Source organism: Carassius gibelio, chromosome A9 (assembly GCF_023724105.1).
Source record: "Carassius gibelio isolate Cgi1373 ecotype wild population from Czech Republic chromosome A9, carGib1.2-hapl.c, whole genome shotgun sequence".
In the NCBI taxonomy this organism is placed as follows: domain Eukaryota; kingdom Metazoa; phylum Chordata; class Actinopteri; order Cypriniformes; family Cyprinidae; genus Carassius; species Carassius gibelio.
The window spans coordinates 12,655,832-12,680,489 of record NC_068379.1 but is presented as its reverse complement, the minus strand read 5'-3'; the positions used below and the strand labels follow the sequence as shown (position 1 = coordinate 12,680,489).

General features: G+C 38.3%; 1 protein-coding gene across 3 annotated transcripts in view; it reads left to right on the top strand.

Moving 5' to 3' along the window:
• Window positions 1–214: 214 nt before the first annotated feature.
• Window positions 215–24,658, top strand: part of LOC128019643 (bone morphogenetic protein receptor type-2) — a 67,427-nt gene continuing 42,983 nt past the window's right edge. The window contains exon 1 of one of the 3 annotated variants that reach the window (XM_052605736.1): window positions 215–1,129. In XM_052605736.1, the coding sequence (XP_052461696.1) occupies window positions 1,039–1,129 (91 nt within the window). In that variant the 5' untranslated portion in view covers window positions 215–1,038. Of the gene's footprint in view, window positions 1,130–1,158; window positions 2,724–24,658 lie in introns of those variants that run through there. The other 2 variants (XM_052605735.1, XM_052605737.1) reach the window with 2 other exon arrangements.

The following is a 24,658-nucleotide window of genomic DNA, read 5'->3' as shown; positions in this document are numbered from 1 at the left end:
GCTAAGTTGTTTACCTGGTGTGAACCATTTATGTCAGTGTAAAACCAAACTACCTGAGCTGTAGTAATCATAAGTGTAGAAAGTGTGGTGTTTTGGCGGAAAGTAACCAAGGGACATTTGTATGGGTGAGAGGGGAGAAAGAAAGCCAGACAACTTATAAACTGTTTTTTTTTTTTTTTTTTAGAGAGAGGGAGAGAGGTGTAGTTGGGGGTGGAGGAGGAGGACTGGCTGCCCTTCATCTGTCTGCTCTAGGCGGAGCTGAAGTTACCGAGAGCGGCCACGGGAGCTCGACGTGATCCGCGGGGCGATAATCATCCACACCGGGGAATGCGCTAATTTACCCGAGCAGACTCTGAGCGGCGATCAGTTTACCTACAATCATCGACTGAGACTCACTGCGCTGTTTGTTAAAGGCCTCTGTCGCGTTGGATCGGACTCAATGTCGCTCCTGTTCGGCCGCTTGGACCGACCGATGTGCTCGACGCCTTCTGCCGTAGATTTGCTTCGTTTCAGAAATATTATTTTGGCATTTATGCAGGAATAAAACCAAATAAAGCCGGGAAATGTCGGGCATGTCGTCAGCTCGTGAAGCTAAACATCGACTGAAGCGGATGTACACGAAAAAAACCTGACCCATATTAAGATACTGCTCGAGCTTCTGGACCAGAACCAAATACATCGAAACGAAATCTTGTTTATAAACACCGACAACTACCGGGACGCGATCGCTGCAGGTTTTGAGACCTCTCTTAAGACATGCGAGGAAGTGGGTAACATACATTGCTTTAAGTTGAATCGCTCAAACTCTGAAACAGCGTGGAGAAAATGCGTTTATAATCTATTTATTACAGCACACACAAACCCAAAGGCGTCTGAAGTCATGCACTGCCTCCAAAACTTCATTTGCACGTCTCATTTCGGACTGTTCCTTCCGAGCACATGAGCTTGAAACTCGGTCGATAAAAGAGAAGGAGGAAAAAATAAAATCGGCTGGAACTTTTTTTTGCGGGGGAGCTGAACCTATCGAGAAACAACAGGATGGTCATCAGGATGGGAGTGCGGATCCTAACCCGAACATCGGTGCTGTCACTGGGGCTGTGCTCAATGCTTCTGCTCAGTGCTGTGGCTGGTAAATATGCTTCAGAGCTACATTTCAAATATTTACCTGTGAGATGTACAGGGTCCATGTTACATTATTTGCAGATTTAAGCGCGTGTTGTTCATCAGAGTCACGCGTTGTTGCATGGACGCTGTATTGTGAAGTGAACTGAATCGGTTCACTGTACAAATGTGAACGGTCTGAAGTGTCGTGCTTCGCTGACTTATTATTTACAAGAGATGTGTTGTGTTGAATCTAGTAAATGTCAGTATCATGGCTTGAAGGGGGTCTTGTGTGTCAGTCTAGTTAAACCAAATTTACTTTGAATTGGTCAAAAGTTACACAGACAGGTGCTTTTATTAGCCTACTACTTGTAAATAAATGTTAGAACTAAATCAGAGAATATCTCTACATACATGTAGAACTCACTTGATGGTAATTCATTTGTGTAGTCTTTACATTAGCACTGTGGTGAGCTGCATTTCCCTAAAACATTGAAGGTGGGTGCAGCTGTGGTACTATAGCACAGTAATGGTGTCAAGTGCTAATATTTTGGTCCACGTTCCTGAATTATTTCCTTATTCATGCATTATTGCATTTACATGTGACCATGCTGGTGAGCGTGATTTCACCAAGTACAACATGTTCCTGGATCAACATCCTTGTTGATCCTGGAACAACATTCCAATCAACTAATCAGAATTGAGATATAACTTTTCAAGAAATATCTGTTTTAGGCTTAAAATCAGGGTTAGATGCTTCTACAACCTTGTTAATCAGCTATCATTTACCACTGATTTTAGGAATAAATTATGGGTAGGGATAGGTTTAGGGGTAGGGATTGGTTTAAGTCTATAATTTTGGAAAATAATGTTGATCCAGGATCATCAAAAGATGTTGATCCAGGAGCAATACTTGGCAAAATCACGGCGACCCTACTATGCCATAGCACTATCCTGGCACATGTCCTAAAAATCTCTGAAATGCCATTGACTTTATTTATTTGAGTTTGTTTTGTCTGTATTTTGAATGTTTTTGTCTTTGTATGCAGCAAATGCATTGACAATGTCTCCTGGTATATTAATCTCATAGAGTGGTAGTTTTAAGTTGAAATGAAAATGACCTGCAGCCTGTGATGTTTTATGGTTTATTAGGATTCAGGCTACAACATTGCAAATATTGACTGGGCAGTTTTATTTGTGATAAATGCTGGCAGTAGTGTAGTGTAGGATCACGTTGAAAGTAAGGCTGTGTGCATGTATAAATCATTGTTATCAGAGAGTGTTTTGTGTTCTTGTCTCGTCTCTTGCTTTCATTCAGATCAGTTCGTCCATGCTGTGTGTCGGCCATTAGAGCCCAGTTGTTATAGATATGCAGTTAGTCATCAGATCAGAAGTAGAGCCCGACCGATATATCGGCCGGCCGATATTATCGGGCGATATGAGCTTATTGCATTTAAATCGGCATCGGCGTTGAAACATGAGAAACAGAGTCTCATGCTTCACTCATGTTATGAGTGTTGCATAGTTTGCCCACCAGAGGGAGCTCCGCAGTTGCAGAGAGTCTGCAACTCCACTATAGAAGAAAGCGATCAGCCAAGCCACAGAGATGTACTGTTTTGACGGTAAGTCTGTCGTTCGTCATGTGAGATGATTTAGTTCATACACTGTATATAAAAAGGTGTGGTAGTTCTAGCTAACGGTCCTATCATTATCACTTCTAAATATTCTGTAACATCACTTACAGCTGCTAATGCATTGCTATATTAGATTAGCCACAAAGCTAATACCATGTTTATCAATGGAAGAGCGCTAACATTAATAAGAGGTCAAACTATAACTTTAGCGTTTATCTTATTCTAAATATATCTGCAGTGTTTCCCACATAATGACCGCGTAAGGGGCCGTTCACATATCGCGCCTAAAAACGCTTGGAAAACGCTAGGCGCGCCGCTTTTTCCTTCTCCAAAGCGCTCAGGCAGAAGCACTCCTGAGGCGTCTGCCTTTACTAAGCAACCATGACGTGCTCTCTCCATGAAGACGGGGAAATTTCAGCAAAGGATAAATGGATTTGCAGCACTAAAAATTGCTCGCAGTAGCTCTGCTACTAAATTTATTTCAAAATGGCAATCCATATACAGCTATGAACAGCTGTTCCTTCATCTTGGCTCAGTTTTCAACGTTGTTACGGGAAAGGATGAAGCTGATTGGTTAGTTCTTGTCACATGACCCGCGGTGCGCTTGCAGCATTCTGAAAAGGTGAGATGTTTTTAACTCGATGCGGTGCGGACGCGCCTGGAAAAAACGGGCGCGTCGCACCGCGTGCGCGTCGCGTCCCTGCACAAAGAGAAGAGCAGAAGATATACAGGTCCATTGTGAATGTCTGTGAGAGCAAATATAGTGCAGTTACAGTAACTACAGTAGGTGCATCAGAAATGATTAAACCAGAGAGGACATGTAAATAAATATGAGCTGAACGCGCTTTTTTCTTTTTTTTTCTTTTTTACAGATTGTTTCAAAGCAGCTTTACAGACATAACAGGAAAATGTTGTAATAATATGGTTAAATATAAGTAGGTAATATGTCATACCTATTGCTTGACAAAAAAAAAAAAAATATATATATATATATATATATATATATATATATATATATATATATATATATATATATATATATATATATATATACAGATACCTGAAAAAGGTGAATGCTGTAGCAGCAAACTGTGGGACTACTTCTGGAAATACTTTAACTTTAGTATTATAACTTATTTACAGTACACACACAGACTGTTAAAACCAGCTTCAACTGGAAGAAAGTAAAAGTGTTAAATGTTTAAAATCAGACAGTTTTTTTGATCATTAAAAAATATATACTTTTGATGTGCAATTGTTTAGTCATTGAGACCGTAATCTAAGGCTTTTTTTTTTTTTTAAACATAAATCCCTTCTGCAAAATGGTTTATACAGCCCACATACATAGAACAGGCAGATATTTTGCTATTGAATGTTGTGTAAGTGCAGTTTATAGGAAATGGGTCTAATATCCAGTTTATTTTCAAAATCAAAATATCGGCTTATAAATCGGCTCTTTTCGAGTTAATATCGGCATCGGCCCCCAAAAATCCATATCGGTCGGGCTCTAATCAGAAGCATGTGATATTGTACCATTGATTCTTTTGAGACCCTAGAAAAGTCCCTAAAAATTGCAGGAATGTGATAGATGGATATATTTCCCATGTTGTGTGCAATAAGTTGTTCAAGCCTCTGCCCCATTGATCAAGGATCAATCACAAGATATACAGAGTTTTGTGGGTTAGTGTTTAATGTTAACTCTGTCTCCACAGGTACAAGAGATAAGTGTCAGTTGTGCTCTATCCCTTAAAGGTGCATCCAGCAATATTTCCTCAATTATAATGTTTTACCGCTAATGAAATACACTTAAAAAAAATACTTTTTATTGTGGCATTTTTCATATAACAATCATACATTTAGTGTTGACACACTATTTTTCTCTTTTCTTTCTTTCCCCTTTCTTTCTTTCCTTTCTCCGTTCCTTCCCCCTTCTCTCCCCTTTTCTACACCCAATGAAGAAAAAAAGGGGAATTAATTATATACGCATACATACACCTGTACATATATACATTCTTACACAGACGTATAGCATATATACACCTATATGTAAATACGTACGTACTTATATACATGCATATACCCATATATACATGTTAACATACATACAAATATCCATATGGCTGCATCATATATCACACCCCTAATGAAATTAGAACTTTTGACAAATGTTTAAAATATTGCATTAGAAAAAGACTCCAGTCCTACGTAGCCACGAAAAAGCTGTTTTATGGAGTGGGTTGCTCCCTCATGGAGGCTGCCATGCTGTGATCACATGACCAAATGTGTCATGCAATGTAACTTTATAATAAAAATTTTTTGTCCGTTTTTATTTTGAATTTTCTATTCCTCAAATTCTTAGAAAAATATATCACTGTTTAACTTTTTCTACTTTTATAGTAATAACAACAAAAAAATATATAGAGCCCAAATAAGTTGTAATAATATTGTATTATATTACAGATTTTACTGCATTTTGAAATGAAATAAATGCAGCCTTGGTGCGCATAAGAGACAAATTAATAAAAAATCTCCCGAACCCAAACTTTTGAACAGTAGTGTAGATGAATGTAAAGGACTACAACAAAAGTCAACCATGCAGCTCTAATGAAAAATGGAAAATCATGTCAATGTTGATTTGTCAGTATAAAGTCCAAGACCACTGGGATGAATACGTATAAAAAATAACCCAAAAATTACTGAGTGCATCTTTCAGTTTAATGGAGAGCAAGATTCTGAGTTCGAGAATATTCCCTTTGGGAAAATGCAGGATTTATATACAGCATGTGTTTTTCAAAACTCAGAATTTGTAATTGCAAAAAGGAGCACATGATTTATTCCATTGTTTCACTTTGACCTTAGAGTCCTGAAACCTTACTGAGGTACAGTGATGTGACAGATGGTAATCCCATGATCCACTTTACTGAATATTTACCATATTCAAATACTATAGTATGTACATGGTACTAGACAATGGCACTATGGAACACGTTCAAAATGTTAATATTGTCATGGAACTTTCTTTTAATGCAGCAAGTGCATCCACAAAATATTTCCCATTATATTAATACAGAGACAGTTTCTAGTCATGCAAATGACAGTATAACAGTATAGCAGTATATTTTTTTTTTGAGAAAATGAAAAACTAAAAGCAAAATGTTGTTTTTATTATGAGTCATAACTTCAGCTATGGTTTTCCATTAATCGTCTAATAAACCCCCACCAATAGAAATGGCACATTCATATCTCCCATATAGTCTATCTCTAGAATGAAAGCTTCTTGGCAAATTCTTTCAGCTCCGTGTCATCTCTATAATAATTTTTCTTAGTTAAAGTAGCGTACTGGGGTCCATATTCCACCATCATCTGTCCAGCCCACCAACATGTCCTGTGAGGAATGCAGTGGTAAGACCACACAATGAGCTTACAATGAGAGCGACACGGTAATTAAAATGTGGTCTTGTCCAACCATGCTGGTAAACTGGCTCGAGGGCTCATCACAAGCTCATTTTAAAGCCGTTAGGAGCTGCCACAGTGATTTAGACCTGAGTTAGACCCTGCACAGGTAGTTAGTTTCACTTGAGGGGGTTTTGCACTATTATGCCACAGTTAGGCCTGGGCCCTTTAGAGACCAGTGAGAGGACGGTTTGTCGAGCATGGAAAAGATTAAGATGAAGGGTAGGCTGTGCTGTGTATGAGAGTCCTTACCCCGTCTGTGACCCCTGTGAAAGCACGAAGCTATGGATCCTTTGCCACTCTGCTAAGCCCATCAGCACTCATTACTCACACACACACACACACACACTCGTATATGTGTAACATGACCATTATGGCTCTGGTGGTAGTTCATACGCAGTATTGGCAGTTTTTAAATACGACAGGCCATGGTATGAGATTCTAGCCGGGCCCTGAAGAGAGATATTGTGTTCTTGATCAAGGACGTTCTGTGGAGCATCCAGTACTTTGCATCAATTACTGGATAATGGGCTGTGTCACCATGTTAGAAACACGTCTTGACCTCAAGTCTTATCTTGGACACAGTATCAAACCATGTTTATTGTTTATTTCTATACAAAATAGTAACTTTGAAAATGTTTTGGGACCATTTGCATTGCATTTTTACATGCTTTTATCCAACTTAACTTATAGTTTGAACACAAGTTTATAATACAGGATTATAATGCTAAGTCTGCAATGGCTAATTAATGTTTGTTCTTAAACTAATTTTTGTAAAAATAAATAAATGAACAAATATTTGTTAAAATGTAATTTTAAGTTAACCTTAAACTAACTACAATTTTAAAAGTTTTAAATTAAGTTCGCTTATAGTTCACATAAAAATAAAAATTCTGTCATAATTTATTCACCCTCGGGATCTTCCAAATATCTTTACATTTTAAAATTAAATTTATGAATTTTGCAGACACTTTTATCCAAAGCGACTAAGTGCATTCAGGCTAATATTACCTAACGTGTTCCCTGTGAATCGAACCCACAACCTTGTGCTGGTAACGCAATGCTCTACCACTTGAGCCACAGGAACACTATTCTACTAAATAACTTTATTCTGAGAAATGTAAAAGAAGTTATTTTGAAGAGTGCTGATAATCATACAGGTGATGGTCCTCATTGACTTCCATATTATACACCAAAAAACAGTGGAAGTCGATGGGGACCGGAAGTTGTTTGGTTACCCACTTTTTTCAAAATATCTTCTTTGTTCCTTGTTCCTCAGAAGAGTGAAGGTCATACAGGTTTAGAACAACATGAGGGTGAATAAATAATAGCACAAATTTCAATTTTGGGGTGAACTATCCTTTTAAGTATTAGTATTGACTATACACACATTGTTATAGGCCAGGCTTAACGTACAACAATTATCTCTATCTTAAAAAAAAGTTGAACCCCCCTCCCAGTATACTGTATGTCAGAAAACCTCAGCATTACCATCTGATACCACCACGCTGTGTTTTTTTTTGTAAGGATGTGTTGCTACTTGAAGGTGTGCTCTGGTCTTCACATTTCTTTCTTTTCATCACGTTGAAGGGGTTAACAGAAAATTACACGCAGGGAAGTGTGACCTTGGATCCAGTTCTGTTTTTACACAAATATATGATTTCAAACGTCTGGTCTTATAACTTCCTTTGATGGTTTCCAGCACTCTGATTTGAGCGTTTGAGAAGCAAAGATAATTATCTCTGTGGAGTAATAAAACGAGTGCAAATTAGCACAGACGTGACGCTCTTTGATATTTTCTTTGAAACACACCATCTTCCCACCGCAGTGGTGTTTTGTTGCCCTGTGCGTTTCCTTCTCCTCGTCTGCGTCTGCGAACTCTGTCGGTTAAGGAATTTGCCCGTCTGTCTGTGGGGGTGGGCCGGAAGTAGGAGTTGGCTGTCTCACTCTGTCAAGCATTTCCACAGTTTTGATTTGTACTCTGATAGTGCTTCAGTTTGGGTGTACTGTATGCATGAGCGGCATTACGCAGCGCGGTATTGCAAGTCATGTCAGTGCGGCACCTGCGTTTCATTCTGCAAGTATCACGTATATACAACTGTCTGTAGCATTTCACTTGAAAAAAAAGCAGCAAACGTACAGATTTTCCATTCTTGAAGTTCTCGGTTGTTTTTCGAAATGCATTTCCGTTTATTTGTGTGTGTGATTGGGTCTGGAGTGTGTTGCCCTGTACTTGCAGGATTAGACTAAACAATGTGTCTCTCGTTGGCTCCAGGGCAAGGCGGCTGGGCAGGGGGAGGAAAGACAGAGAGACATTCCCTTGCGGTGACGCCAAACCCCCCTCTCACATTCACACAGTGCCCTCCGTCTCTGCAGCTGAACTGATTGAATCTGAGACCCCTCCTCTGATAGACTCCCCTTCTTCCAAACGCAGTTCACACACTAATTGAAAAATCATTTCACTTGAGGAATGTAATAAGGCCCTTTGCTCTTCTCCATGTTGCTTCGGGGGTGGGGGGGCACCATATTCCGGCTCTCATTTCAATCTTGCTCTTTTTATGTTTCTCTAATCGCTCCATCCCACCAGTTTCTAAGCCCTGCTTATTTCAGTGTTATTATTTTCCTCGCTTACTCCCGTCATAAAACTACATCTTCGGTTTATGGACCTGTTGTGGTGCATTACAGTCCTTCAATGCTGGATGGCGCACACTGTGGTGGAATAAACACACCAGTGCTTGATGTGAGTTCTGGTTCTGGTCGATTCTGAAACATGCTTTTCACAGTAACTTATTGTTTTTGCTTCTTTCCCTGTTTGACAAGATAGTCTTTGTGTAGTTAGAGCAATAGGGCAGACTGTTCAGTCTTGCAAAGTGTTGACTGTTGTCATTAAATCTGGTATATGCTGTAGAATTTAATGGACCTTAGTCAGGGTAGTATATAGGATACAAATGAATTAGCAGAGATATCTAATTTGCAGCCAACCTACTTAAAATAATTCCTAAAGGTTAAAGCTGCAGTAGGTAACTTTTGTAAATATATATTTTTTACATATTTGTTAAACCTGTCATTATGTCCTGACAGTAGAATATGAGACAGATAATCTGTGAAAAAATCAAGCTCCTCTCGCTCCTCCCTATTGCCATTTGCAGAAAGTCATCCACTCCCGTTAAGAAACAACCAATCAGAGCTGCGGTCCGTAACTTTGTTTGTGTTCAAAATGTAGAAAAATTTATATAATAAGCGAGTACACCATGAATCCATTTTCCAAACCGTGTTTTTAACCTGTCCTGAATTACTAGGGTGCACCTATAATAAGTGTTTATATTCGGACTATTTTAGATTGCTTCGGGGATACCGCGGCGGAGTAACCCAGTACCTTTGTGATTCTTCATAGACATAAACAGAGAGAAGTAGATCCGGCTACAATGTTCTTCCGCAAGACGCAAGCAGTTCTGTTTATTACCGCTATAGTGTCAAAAGTTACCGACTGCAGCTTTAAGTATTTGGTTTCTAAAATGATTATATTATGACAGTTGCCCAATAACTTCCATCCAACATTTCATGATGGTATTTGGCATATTAGAATGATTTCTAAAGGAAATTTCTGTGATGCTGAAGACTGGAGTAATGCTATTGTAAATTCAGTTTTCCCATTACAGGAATAAGTAACATTTGGAAATATATAGTCAAATGGAAAATGTTTATTTAAAATTGTAATAATTTCACAATAACATTGATTTTACGATATATTTGCAGCCTTTGTGAGCATAAGAGACTTAAGATAACTTAAAAAAAAAAAAAAATCTTACTTGCCCCCCAATTTTTGTTTGCATTTAGTTTTTCTTAGGTTGCAAGAAGATGCCCAGTTTGAGTCCTGGCTGTGTAGTGTTTGCACATTCTCCATTTGTGTTGGAGTGGATGTTCTCTGCATGCTGTTTTTCCCCACAATCCAAAGACATGCATTGGACAAAATACATTCCCCATAGGTGTGTGTGTGAGGACTGTCCAGTGTGTTCCCGTCTGTGCTCTAAGAAGCTAGGATTGGCTCCAGCATTCCCATGACCCTACAGAGCAGAAGTGGTTCGGAGAAAGGATGGATGCAAAGTTGTCCATAACCAGTAACTTTTGTGCCATCAACAATGTTTCTCATGACTTGGGTGATATTTCTTACTGAACTTAATACTTACTGAAATAATTACATTTCACCAGGCCTGCACTGCAAATGATTTAATTTTGATCTAAATATGATTCTAAATAAAAATAATGGGTCAAGTCCTCCCTAGCCGTCTTCTTTTCAGCATAAAGGTATTCATTAAACATTTAGTATTGTTTTTTGAACACTGTGATGTTCACTGTGCTGTTGCTTTTATTCTAATGGACTTTAGAATTCAATTACATTTAACACCAGTAAATATTTAGTTAATCTAATAAGCTAAATGTGGCAGCGATTAATATCAAAGCAAGTACCGGCACCTCTTTTTTTTTCCACTTTGAGCACCGAGATGCAAACACTAAAGCTAGCTCACATTAGAATGCATTGGCTTTCTTCTGGCTGTTTGCCACATTCAGTCCAATGCTCGGTTCCTTTTTTCCCTCAGCTGTCTTTGAGCACTGTTGTGCCTGCTGCTTTCAGAACCACGCAGCAGTTTCTCTGTTTTGAAATAACAGATGCAGCTTTGATGAATTGATTGGTTTTATCAAATAATATGGAACCTGCTCGAAATTGCATTAAAATGGTGTGGGTTGTACACAACGTACTAAATAACTGCTTTTATTACGTCAAGCTTCGCCATTTGTTGTGCACAAATCTAGCAGAGACTAAATAAAACCTCCTTTGGACTTGCATTTATAAGTCACAATTCCTCTCCATCACAGGGATGCTGTGGTAAAGGTAATGCGTAAATACCTTTGAGTTGGACGAAGATGTGCATTAAGCAGACTTTACCCCACAAAGTTGAGCCGGATTGCATAAGGGAAAGCTTGGCGAGTGTCACTCCAGCGCAGGGAGGGGGATCCATTCTCTTGCCAACAGCGCCTACATGTCTGGGTGGTGAGAGGCAAGTGCAAAACGGAGCTCTCTGGATGGGAGGTGTATTTGTGGAGGGGTATTTCAAAACCCTGGTATGGCTCTCTCTGTGGTCAGTGGCTCAATTCCGAAGCTTTTCGAGCTGATCTCCGTCATAGTCACACGGCAAACCTGATGAGCAAAGACAGTGGAAAAGGTGAGGAGCAGACAAACCTGTCAGCCGTTAATCACCCCAGTTGGCGTGTAGTTGTCGGTGCATGAAAGGTGTTCTGCATGTTAATGTGGGTTCGTTTTGTCCTGTCGTGTGAGTTTCTGCTGATTTACAAACACACTTAATGCAGTTCTTTCACATTCGTGGGAGGTTGGTGAGCAAACATGCTTTGTCCCAGTGGAAGATGACTGTTGACACATTCAACATTAGCTCTGCGTCAGTGGCATGACCTCGAGCCAAAGCCATCGACGATTTATGAATTCCAGCAAGCTGGATTCAAGATAATTTGTATAGTATTTAATACGTTTTAATGAGATACAAGTTCAGCCCTCAGCTTCTGCCGGTGACAAAAATAGTTTGCCGCTGTCAGGCCCCTCGTGTGATTAATGCTGTCTGGACACAGACGTGCAAGTGCTTCAGAAACTTGGAGTTTGTAGACATGAGTAGTCCTGATGGTACGTGTCCTCTTTCCACAAGATATGTCTTCGTCTAGAACGATGGCCAAAAACAAAAGTGAAACTAAAACGTTAGGCAGGTCAATGACTTCTAATTGTGTTTGTGATTTAAAAAAAGGGACAAATCTTTTAAAAATCTATTTTAAACACATGCCAAGTTGTTGGTTTCATATGGCTTTTAACAAGTATAATAAATGAATTATATCATTTGGTGTAACCATCATGTATAAAAAGTAATAATAATAATAATAATAATAATATATATATATAAGTTAAGAAGTTAATGTCATGAATTACTAATTTACCACATGAAATTGCACAACTTGAACTAACCTTTCCTTGTCAGTTTATCTGATATTTTAAGAAAATAATTGACCTTGCCACACACTCATTTGGGTCTGCAGGGGAACTTCCTATAATGTTATTTCCTTTTTTTTAAGCATGTTGGTTACAGTTTTGTTTGATGTACAAATATTAATAAGCAGTGCAAAAATTTTTATTTTTACTTTTTACTTCCAGAGATTTCATTTTCAAGCCAATTCAAACTCCCAAAACTTCATTTTGGACTGACATTGTTCTTAAGGACGCCACATCAGTTTTGTTCTTTAATTTCATCTGAAGTATATTGGGGCATTACATTTGTATCATTGAAGAGGTCTATTCAAGCCGTTATATGTATGAATTGTATTTTTAATTTGGAATGAAATAATTTAACGAAAATAACCATCATGTCATTGACCTATGCAGCTTATCACTTGCAGCACAGTTGAAACAGTATGGTTTTACAGGGCCTTGTCTGCTTTGTCTTAACATTTTCATTACATTTAGTCATTTAGCAGACATTTATCCAAAGTGACTTAAAAATGAGGACAATAGAAACAACCAAAACCAACAAAAGAGCAACAACATGCAAGTGCAAATAAGTCTCGGCTAGCCCTACACACATAAATGTGTATATACACACACAAAAAGTAAAACAAGTAGATAAAATGTAAAAAATAGAAAGCTAGTGTTTAGTTTTTTAACCTAAAAAAGATAAATAGATAAAGTAGAATTTAAATAGAATAGAAAGTGATAGAGTTAGAGGATCAAATAAAGTTGGAACAGATGTGTTTTAATCGTGTCTTGAAGATGACTAAGGACTCGGTTGCTCGGGTTGAGTTGAGCAGGTCATTCCACCAAGAGGGAACAGTTAATAAAAAAGTCAGTGAAAGTGACTTTGTGTCTCTTTGAGATGGCACAATAATGCATCATTCGCTTGCAGAACACAAGCTTCTAGGGGGCATATAACTCTGAAGTAATGAATTTAGGTGAAAGGGTGCACAGCCTGATCTTCCTAATGTTGTATAATGCAAATCTGCAGGACTGTGCAGTTTTAGCAATGTGGTCTAAGAAGTTCATCTTATAAATCAAAACTCCAATGTTTCTAGTTGTTATGGTTGATGAGCCTGGATGGTGAAATTTAGTTAAAGTGATGGGTTTGTTGAAACCACAAGCAGTTCTGTCTTAGCCAGGTTGAGTTGAAGGTGATGGTCCGTCATCCAACAGGAAATATCTGTTCGATATGCTGAGATGAGAGGTAAAACTCAAACCACTGGAGTGTGGTTCCTGAGATGCCATTTTCCAATAGGTTTGACAGGAGAATCTGGTGGTTCACTGTATCAAAAGCATCAGACAGATCCAGCAAGATAAGTATAGAAGATTTGGAAGCCGCTCTTGCCAGTCTTAAGGCTTCAAATAACTGAGAGCTAGGCTGTTTCGGACGAATGTCCACTTCTGAAGCCAGATTGATTGCTGTTCAGGAGGTGGTTCTGTGTGAGAAAGGCAGAGACTTGGTTGAACACGACTCGTTTAAGTGTTTTTTGCACTGAAAGGTAGAAGGGAAACCTGTCTGTAGTTCTCTAAAAGAGTTGGGTTAAGACTGGGTTTCCTAAGAATTGGGGTTTTATGAGCCTGTCTAAATGTTGAAGGGAAAACACCATGTGAAGGGATGTGTTAACAATGTGAGTGAGTACAGGTCAGGTACAATGACAGGAGAAATAGCTTGAAGGAGATGAGATGGAATGGGATCAAGCGGACAAGTAGTGGGATGATTGAAAAGGATGAGTTGAGAGACTTCTGCCTGAAAGAGAGGAGAGAAGGGAGTTAGGTGATTTGTTAAATTTGTAGTAATTTTGTAGTAATAGTATGTTCTTTTAGCAGTGGTGACATTAGCAGAAAATTAGCTCTGAGCTTAGAACAATGCTCACGGAGAACACCAGACAGCCAAGGGGCAGAAGAGGTGGGACGAGCTGGCCTGAAACCCCAGGGGAAAACATGACATTAAAGTGGAGCAGAAAGTATCAATAGCACTGTTAACATCAAGAGATTATAATTAGGGGGAGGGAGCGAAGATGAGACCATAGCAGATAGCCGGGAGGGTGAGAGTGAGCGTAGGTTATGTTGAAAAGTGACATGTGGATGGGGTATGTGTTGTGTCAGGAACCATGTTGAGGTTAAGAGGGAGGAGGAAGTTATTCGAAGTTTGCAGCTGAGCAGTGTTGTGTGTTCATAAGGTCCAGTTGGTTGCCTGGTTTGTGTGTAGCTGTAGTTAACACTTGCCTGAGATCAAAAAAGGCAAGAAGCCTGAGGTTTAACTAGGTGGACGTTGAAGTCTCCAAGCATAAATAGGGGAGTAACATCCTCAGGAAAGGTTGAGAGGAGCACATATAATTCTTCCACAAAGTTAACTAGTGGTCCTGGGGGTCGATAATCAGTCGGGGTCCCTGCTTGGCGGACTCGAATGGTGTTTAAACTCTTTGGTCTTCACACGAGGGCTGCCGCGGTATACTAAGCTTTTAATATTCATCTAACAAAACTCCAGTGGAATTCAGTTTGACATGCTTTAATGCTTACCACAACTAATGGCCGAGCAAGTGCACGATACTGACAAGTTCCACAATACAGTACGAAACCCAACACGATTTCGGCACATCTCCACAGAGTAAAGCTAACCGACTTCTGTCAAGTTGTGTAGTCCTCTCCTCGTATCTTCACAACCAGCCATGAATGTGGTGGCACTCATGTATTAAGGTCCTTGACCTTGTTAATAAGCTTGAGGATGTTCAGGAGTGTCTTTAATTACTGTCTTATTCTAAAGATCCAGTCACTTAGTGACAGTCATTGTGGTCATTTCTGCAAGCTGTGTCTTTCTTTTTTTTCTTTTTTTCTCGCAGCAGGTTCCCATAGTGACAGCGAAGGCCTGTGGTTACTGCACGTTCAGCGAGTTTTAATTCCCCCTACCGCATTCACAAACCTCCTGATCCTTTGCATGGATAATCTTGGACTTCCTCTTTACTGGTGATAGGTAAACAAGTCTGGAGATAGCTAATCTGGGCCTTGTAATGGGGCGTGATGGATGGAGATGGAGACAGAGACGCCATCTGGCTGAGCAGTGGTCTGATCTGCATGGTTTATTCCAGTCTTAGTCAATCTACTTTTCAGTCAGTAGGATTAGAAAGTGTGGAATCTCTTTGAGATTTACATTACTGCACAGAGCTGATCTGATGTCTGTTCCAGCATTTCTCTTATGATAGCCACAAACTAGACAGACTAGTGTGAGGGAGATTCAGTGGTCACAAGCTGTATCTAGTCTTCATGCAAATGAAGCAGCTAGGGATGCAACAATGAATCCATAAAATCAGTAATAAAAATGATCAACAGTGAGTTTCATTATTGATTAGCTGAATAGGTTATTTTAGGTTATAGGTTATTTTGCATCAATTTTTTTTTTTAAATATAAGAAATATGTAGGGCTGGGTATTGTTCAAAATCTTTCAATCCGGTGCCAATTTCGATACTTCAGTTTCGATACCGGTTCCTAACGATGCTTTTTTCGATACCATATGTTTTAAAATCCATTTCAACATCAACACAAATACATTTAACACAAAACTTTTATTTTTAACCTTAATTATAACAAATTCTGGTAACACTTCACATTCAGGATAACATTATTAATACTAAAACTGGTTGTGCTTTTTGGATAGGGGTGCACCATTCAGGGGCGTACTGGGACAAAAAGTTGCCCTGGACTTTCTGGCCCACAGCAGCCCACCACCATCATAACACAGCCCTGTTTTGATGTCATTTATTAATTAAATATTTAAGTAAACAGTTTGGGGATTTTAACCAATAGGGCAACTGATCCTCCGTTGAAAAAAAAAAAAGGAACAGCAGCTGTTCATTTAGCAACTCCTAGTGAGCGTTACATGCTCATCAAGACACAAACGGAGCTTGTACTCATTCATTCAAAGCACGCGCTTCGAGCAGCATTTCAGACAATGCACGTACAGAGAATTAATTCATCTTTCGCGTATCGTAACTTCTGAATGAACACATACACACACAATTATATCAAAATAATTGTATCTGCAAGTATTCTCATAAACACAGTCGGTTATGTTTTAAGTGATCTTATACAGAGGCCTGCTGCTAATAGAAATTCGCTGTACCGGATAAATCTGTCTCTCTCTCTCTCTCTCTCTCTCTCTCTGTTTTTTTAGACGACGTGAAAGGGGGCGTGTTTAAAGATACGCAATGGAGTAGACCAAACTAAACCGGGAGCGAGGGCAAAAAAACTCATCCAAACAAATGCTTCATTAAATTGGTGGTATTGCCGGCTTTGGTTGCAATACTCTTATCGCATATGTTGCACTTTGCCACACTTTAGATCTCTTTGGCATTGTAAAACGGAAAAGTTTTGAGAAAAAAACAACTACACTTGTGTTTTGTGACTGCGAGTATCTTCAGAAATCCTCCCCGTCACGTCACATGGTGGTGGACAGCCAATCACGGCGAATTTAGGTCCTAACATGCACGTATGCTACAAGCTCACACAGACACAGCCATTTTGCAAAAAAAAAAAAAAAAAAAACGGCCTGCAGCTTGGCTTTTGGAACCGAAATTTGGCACCGAAAGATAAATAATGTTTCGATACTCATAGTATCGAACTTTTTCGTTCGATACCATAGGGGCATCGAAGTTCGGTACCCAGCCCTAGAAATATGCGTTTTATTATTAAACTATACAATGTAAAATAGTATTAAAATATACAAAGATATAAAATTTTTAATTGAAATAATGCAAAATATGTACCATGTTTAATTTTAAGAAGTTATTTTTTATTTAATTGTTTTGCTGGATTTCTTTAGATTTTGTGTATTTGTGACCAACAGCACAGGTCATTGTGTTGTGTATAGCATCATATATGCTATTGACTAAAGACCTTTTTTATTCTATAACATTTTGTCAAAATATTGACTGCACCTTTAACAGAGGTCTTTGTCGATACTAGGGATGCATCGTTCTGATTCTCAGGATCGGTATCTGCTCCGATACTAGCATTTTCTGTGGATCGGTTAATGGTCAGACGAGTCCGATCCAAATTCGATATTGTAAGCATATTATTTTGTTTTATTATAGAGCCCCACTTAAGGCAAAAATTTTCTTTTGTGCATTATATTTAAAGTGTTCTGAAGCTGAAATCAAACTGCGTGTTGCATTTGGTTACTAAATTTCAAACGATAAAACTCTCTTCAAGATACACAATAATTGAGTTTAAAACTGTTAAAAGAAAAGGCTCAAACTAACCCACATCTTCCCTTTGTACTAGTGATGTCCAGTTCGCGAACTAATCATTCGCTAAGAAGAACAGGTTAAACTTTGTACAGACGGAATCCTTTGAAACGGTTAACTTCTCCATTAAACATTAATCCACAAATTACTTAAGTTATTCACTTTTTTACTGTGACTGACACTCCCTCTGAGTCGAAATAAACCAATATCTCAGAGTAATTCATTTACTCTTTTATTTGTAAATAAAATATTTCACTATATTTTATACAATTATTGTGCACCCGTGATTTTTCGAGAGTATCTTTAGCTGCTGAATTATCCATTAACATAGTTTATAATAGTAATTGTTTATATATTTTTTTTCATTTATAATTTTAATTAAAATTAAGTTGTCTATATGTAGTAGATTGTGTTTAACACACAAAAGAGTGACGATCAGGTCAACACAGAGAGGTATAGAAATTCTACATTCCTGCACTGCACTGGTATCGGATTGGATCGGTATCGGCAAATACTCAGAATCTTTGGGATCGGATCATTTCTGATTTTTTTTTTATTGTTGCATCCCTGGTCGAGACCTGGAATTTTGAAGAACAAAAATAAAACAAAAACAATTACTTGTATCACTGAGGGTCATTCTTGCAATTAATTTCCAACCTAGTGTAACTTAGTGAGGAACTCACCATTTACTTGCCAAAGACTGCTGTTTTAGGTCATTGTAATGTTGAAGTGTGTTGAAGACTGCAGTAACTGTGAGGCTGCTGATGTGTCAGTGGTTCCTGCTGAGCTGACAGCTTCACTGCCCAAACACCTCCTCCAGAACAGAGTGGCGTCTGAGGGGCTTAAAAGAGTGAGTGAGTGCGTCTCACCCCTCCCGTCTCCAGACCACCTTCCTCGGTCACTGGCTCATTCCAGCATCGTAGTTTTGTAGTTTACCATCTAAGGACAAGCATAAACCAGCAAAGGACCAGCTCAAACCAGCATCCCAGCTTCAAAACATAATGAACCAGCATATGCTGTTTTTTTTCAACAGTGTAGAGGTTAGCACGTGCACCCAAACACATCATTTGTTTCTCTCATGCAGATAACAGAAGTTTGAATTGGATGTGAGTCAAATTTCTGTCACTTCCCTTTTGGATCAACTATCACTGTCCATGAAAGTTTCAAAAAAGTAAAAAAAAATAATTAAAAAAATTGCTGAAAACTTCTTTTGCTCAAGCTGGAGATAATAAAAATTGGAGGAAAGAGGAAACTGGGTTTGAACTATTGAAGTGAGGAGTAAAACTCATGACCAGGAGTGCACATCACTTTTCAGCCTGGAGATTTGGTTTGGTCCTCACACTGCATATAGCGTGACCCATTAAATACAACTAGATAAAATGAATTAATTATAATATTATTGCACTTTATTTAGTTAGTTTTTTTATTTTTATAAAATGATAAACAAAATAATAATGTGTGACAATACCATTTAAAATTAAAAGGTAGGCCCAATACAAAAACAATTATTTTATAGTAAACTTAAAAATAAAATGCTAATATTTAGTACTATTTTCTTTGTTTGCCTCTTGAAGAAGAATTGCTTTATGTATTCCCCAATTGTAAGTCATTTTGGATAAAAGCGTCCAAAAACAAAATAATTCCAAATTTAAAATCAGCAGGCTATTATTTTGGCGGGTTGCCGGCAAGTCAGTATACGATCTTCTGGATGTAGCGCTGCTGCTGATTAAAGAGCTTTGGTGAATGAATGCCACAATTTTACATTGTGCTTTGAAAACGGCATGGGATAGCCTAGATTTATGCTTTCACATTAAATAGAAATCTCATATAGTGGTAAATATAAAATGGTAATTGTGCATTAACAGCTGTCAACCATGCAAATTCGCTGTCAGATCTTATTTTTACAGCGCATCTTTTATTTTGATCGTGCATGCGACCCTGCAGACCACTTATGTGTACTCTTGCTCATGACTCATGTGCTGTGTGATTCATTCTGTTTTTCTTCATTACTTGTTTATTCTCTGTGTTTTGTTCCTCTTCTCCAGCTCTGTTGATAAACTGAGCCCTCACTGCATTGGGCCGCGTCACTGCTTTTCTGCTATTCAAGTGTGTTTATGAGGTTTTTGTTTATTTCTGCAGTTCTCTGTGGAGTGTTTCATGCTACACCACAGCGTCCCTGCTTGTGGTTTATGTTTGCTGCACTGGCGCCGATCACCACGTCTTTGTTCTTTTGTGTGGCGTGTGTTTGTTTAGTGTGTTTTAGCAGTGGCATATGTCGAGCTAATGTTACGTCACAAACGATGAATGTACATGTCAGTCAGTGTTGTAAATAAGCGTCAGTAAACTCCCTGACAGTAAGTCACTGTAGTTTCTGACTGTCGGGCCAGCAGGCCAGCCAATGTTTTCTTCTCTCCCCCTCTTCTTTTTGTCCTTTTTCATGTCCCAAATGGCGTCGGCAATGCTGAGGGGAGTCTCCAAATACTCATTAGTGCATTACTGAAGTCTGGAAGTTTGCCAGCCACTAAGATGTGAGTCTGTGCAGTATTCCTTGGGAACGTGCAGGGAGGGAGGGAGGGAAAGAGGTGGAGAATTAGTGCAAGGAGGACTTGTTTTTTTTCCTCGTGTTATTGTTAAGCTCTGTATATCTGCGGGCTGTGTTGGCTCTTCAGGATGAGGTGCTATATGGTGCCGTTGTGCTTTAAAGGACACGGCTGAGTTTATTTTGGTTTTGACTGTTTCCCTCTGACATTTTCTACTTCCTCATCTCACTGGTGCACGAAATATGAATCTGCAGGATTAAGCCTGGATCTTGCCCCTTGAAAGGCAGACAAACGGCAGGTGCCTGACAGTGTGTTTACGTGGATGTTGAAAGTGGGCAGGGTGTAAAAAGGAGCAAGGTGTGTTTGTGGTCTAGGTACTGGCACGTAATCAGATTCAGCGTCGTCAATCAGTAAGACGAGCAGCCGCTTGCTGTGAGCTCACATTTCACACATTTCAGAGGCTGATGCAGCTGCATATTAAACCTGCCTCTCTGAAAACCTCTCTTAAAGGAGTCTCTTCGCTCTTGAGGCCTTTTTTGTTGTTGTTGGTGTTCATTTTTGGCACAGGATGTTTGTATTTAAGTCATTTCAATTGTTTACTTGTGAATCAGACTAATGCTTAGCTGGTAGGAAACTGTGTGTGACCTGTAGACTACCAAAACTGGGGATGTGTATTATGAACTTCTTGTTTGTCAGTGATTGGCGACAGATGCCATATGTCTGGGAATGAGTGCTTGTCAGACAATTATGGGAGGTAATAGTAGCCAATCATTTAATGGCACATTATTAGAGATGGCACATTATTACAGATGCTTGGTGATGATATTGGTGCACTGATATGGTTTATTATTTAGTCACATGACTTTTCACTGATTCACTGATTTGCACTGTTGCCTGTTTAGTGCAGGACACTCTTTCAAACGAGTGTGACATGAATTTTTTTGATGCACATCTAGCCAATCATTCTGTTCCATTGTAGTTTTTTACATTTTTCTTCTATTTCTTCTTATTAAATAAAAACGGTACAGTTAGCCTGTATGTGTTATCTTTGTTTTCTACCCCAAAATTTGGATAGAAATAGGCCTATTTGGATAGAATTTAATCACTAATTCATTTTTGCTTGGATGTAAATGTGATCAGATTCTCTCCTCATGTAAATTTAATATTGTGGCTATCAAAATCCTGGGCTGAAACGGAAAATTTTGGATGCACTTGGTTGTAAACCGAAACTGGAAATGCTTTGTAGTATTTTTTTTTTTATTAAATATTATAAATAATTTATAAATGATTATAAAGACTTTTTAATTTAACTCAATGTTTTCAGTGATACTGAATAATAATAATAATAAAAAAAAACAATAAAATAACCATGCTTTTATTAAAAGTAACAATAAAATTGGACAGAAAATATATTAGTATTAAATATTATTTTTATCCAGTTTTATGCAACAGAATCAGATATAACTTTTTAGGGTTTTTTTTTTTTTTACTAATTATCCAAATAATGTATAGTCTTACTAAGCTATTATTAGCAGAGCATGTGAGCAGAGCATAGCGGGGAGCAGATCAGTGAATGAGAGGGTAGCGTAATTTTACCAGAGTTGCCATGTTACAGTACAATTGCAAACAGGAACAAGTATACTACATAGAAATATCCTGTCAGTGCGTTATTTGAGTTAACTTTGTTGATCATTGTCTGGGCCATAATTATAGAAAATACATGTCATGAATGTTGTTAAGTAGAAATGACTTTGCTTTCTGTATTGTTTTACATGTATTCATTTTTCCTCACTAATCAACTAGTCACTCATGCATAGTCTATATGGATTCGGTTAGGTCTGAGTAAACCAGCTTGTGAGACTGGCGTCTCGATCTTTACCTTCACTGCCTTAATGCATCGAATTATCTGCACTGTTATCACACGTACTTCGTGGAAGAGCCCAGAGGCTTATTGTCTCCATTGTAATATGCAATAAAAATCTGCTTCTCTTTCCATTACTGACTGCTAATAAATCACAGCGTCATAATTTTATCTTGCGGTGGAGCTTCTCTGATTTCATTGCAATCTGATGCCATGTGTCATCATTATTCTGTCTCGTAAATGTGCAAATTGAATCATCAGATTGGGACATGTATGTCTTGACTGTCTACCAGTTCTCTACACATGATCAACAAGTTCTCTCCTGGCTTTCATCGTTTGGAACACAAAATGCAACTGTGAGCCCATTCAGTATTTATTGCGAAGCTAAGAGCTTTGGGATGGGTCCGAATTTAGGGCTATTTCCCCTGCTGGGACCCTTTCTCTCCCTCTTCAATCCCCTCAAAGGAAGGGAAAAGGTGATGCTTTGCATGTGAATGTTTACCTCTGCCTTTTGGAGCCTCTACTTGGGTTTTGGCTTGGCATCATTTAGATGTAGGATTGGACTATAAATAGTGGCTGTCCCACAAGAGCTCAGCTGACCTTCTACTTTCCAACAGAGCATTGTTTTATTGAGCCAAGCTAGTGGCCTTGAGACAACAATTTGCTGTCATGAAAGTGCAAGATGAAAATGTTTTAGGCTCAGATTTAATTGTGGTATTGGAGATGAATAATTGTTGATTCTTTTACATAAAATGATCACAAAGTAATTTCAAAAGGACCTTTAAATAAATACAGAATAAAAAAAAAAAAAACATAAATGTTTTAAAATGAATATAAATTATCAATTTGTATAAAAAAAAATGAAATATTTATAGCAAACTTAAGTTATTTAGAAGTTGTCCATGTGAATATTTATTATTTATGATAATATTTGTTCAGTAGTCAGACTGCATTTATTTGAACAAAAATACAGTAAAAATAGTATTATGAAATATTATTGCAATTTAAAATACATGTTTTCTATTTGAATATATTTTAAAATGTAAATTATTCCGGGGATGGCAAAGTTGAATCTTTAGTATCATTACTTCAGTCTTCAGTGGCACATGACCCTTCAGAAATCATTCTGATATGTTGATTTGCTGCTCAAGAAACATAATTGAATAGAAACTTTAAAAGAACAGTCGTTAATTTGAACTACAAATCTTTTGTAGAATTGTAAATGTCTATTCTTCACTTTTTATGAAAAAAACAAAACAAAACAACATTTAAACAGTAGTCCGCTATACCAACAAATGCAGAATAAATATAAATGTAGTTGCAGAAATTATGCATGTATTGTTTATTTTCGTTACATTATATTGTCTGATGCCATAAATATATGTCAGCTTAATACTGGCCATTGGCCACCTTGCATTCTAAGATATTGCATTAACATCAGAAAATCAGTACAACTATCTCTAACCATCTCTCTGTTGCTCTGCTTAAGTGGAAATTATGATATCACGGCAATTCAACTAATGAGTTGGAAAAACAAGTCTTGGTATGTTTAAATATTTGGCATTGAAAACATGGTATTGTGATCATTATTATATGTAATCCTGTTTTTGTATGCCTAAATGAAGCACACAACAATCAAGATACATTGCATTGACTTCTGGTCCCTCCAGTGTTGATGTTTTTCTTCCAATAATGCAATCAGCTGTGAGGTCCATGTTCTGTGGAGCAGATGGATGAACGTATGGAAGAATGGGGGATAAGTGAGCCGTGTCCAGGCACTGGAGTGTGACCGACTAGGACAGCAGGTGCAGTCCTCCAAGTTTACTCTTACCATCAGTCTCGAAGCCTGTCGATATCCAGCTAGTCTCGCGTAGCCAGACTGACAGCTGAAGGTCTGGAATTCATGGCAGCTTTCACTGGTCAAAGCCTGCCTATGAGGCCGTTTGACCGACATGTCAAACAACCAATCACAGTTCGTTTTGTTCATCGTCACGTTTCAAGGCGCCACAATAACAGACCAGTGAGTAAAACTCTGACATATTTGAAGGACTCTATGCCGCAAAATTTAAATATTTCACATACTTTAGAAACTCCAGTGTTTAGTTGATCTTGATAAGCGCTCGTCATCACAGTTATAAACACTACGGCTTTCTTCTTTCCTGAGGGGGTTTGGCGTCACGTCATTTTTGTAACGTCTCGCGGAAATCCTGTAGAAGTCAACCAATCCATCGACGACTTCAACACTTCTGAAGTGTTTCCACTTTTGTGTCCCATTTGCATCAGTCGTTTAACCGACGGACCGTGGGTGTGACGTCTGAGGCTAAGACTAATATCCAGTCTAACTGACTGTGGCTCACATGGAGGCAGTTTAGCTCATGTCCGAACATGCCTTTTGTTCTCAGATCATCATTTTTAATTAGAACGTTGTGCCGTATGAGGCAGGGTGAAACTAAATTAAGTTTCAGACTATTCTTTCTGCTCATTACGTCAGTATGCTTTATAATAATCATTCATTCGCTTCCTCCTCTAGTGAAGAAGCTTCCTTATTAAGACTTTCCTTCCTTAGTGAAGCTCAACGCTGCATCATATCTAGGATTAGATGCATTTATTAATCTCTTTCTATGTTGCGAAAAGTAAGGCAGTATGTAGATTGTTGTTAGTAATAGCTATTTACTGGGTCAATTACGTAACCTTTTTTTTTTTTTTGTCCCATCTATTAATTTATATATAAAAAAAAGTGTAGATTTCTAAGAACTTAAAT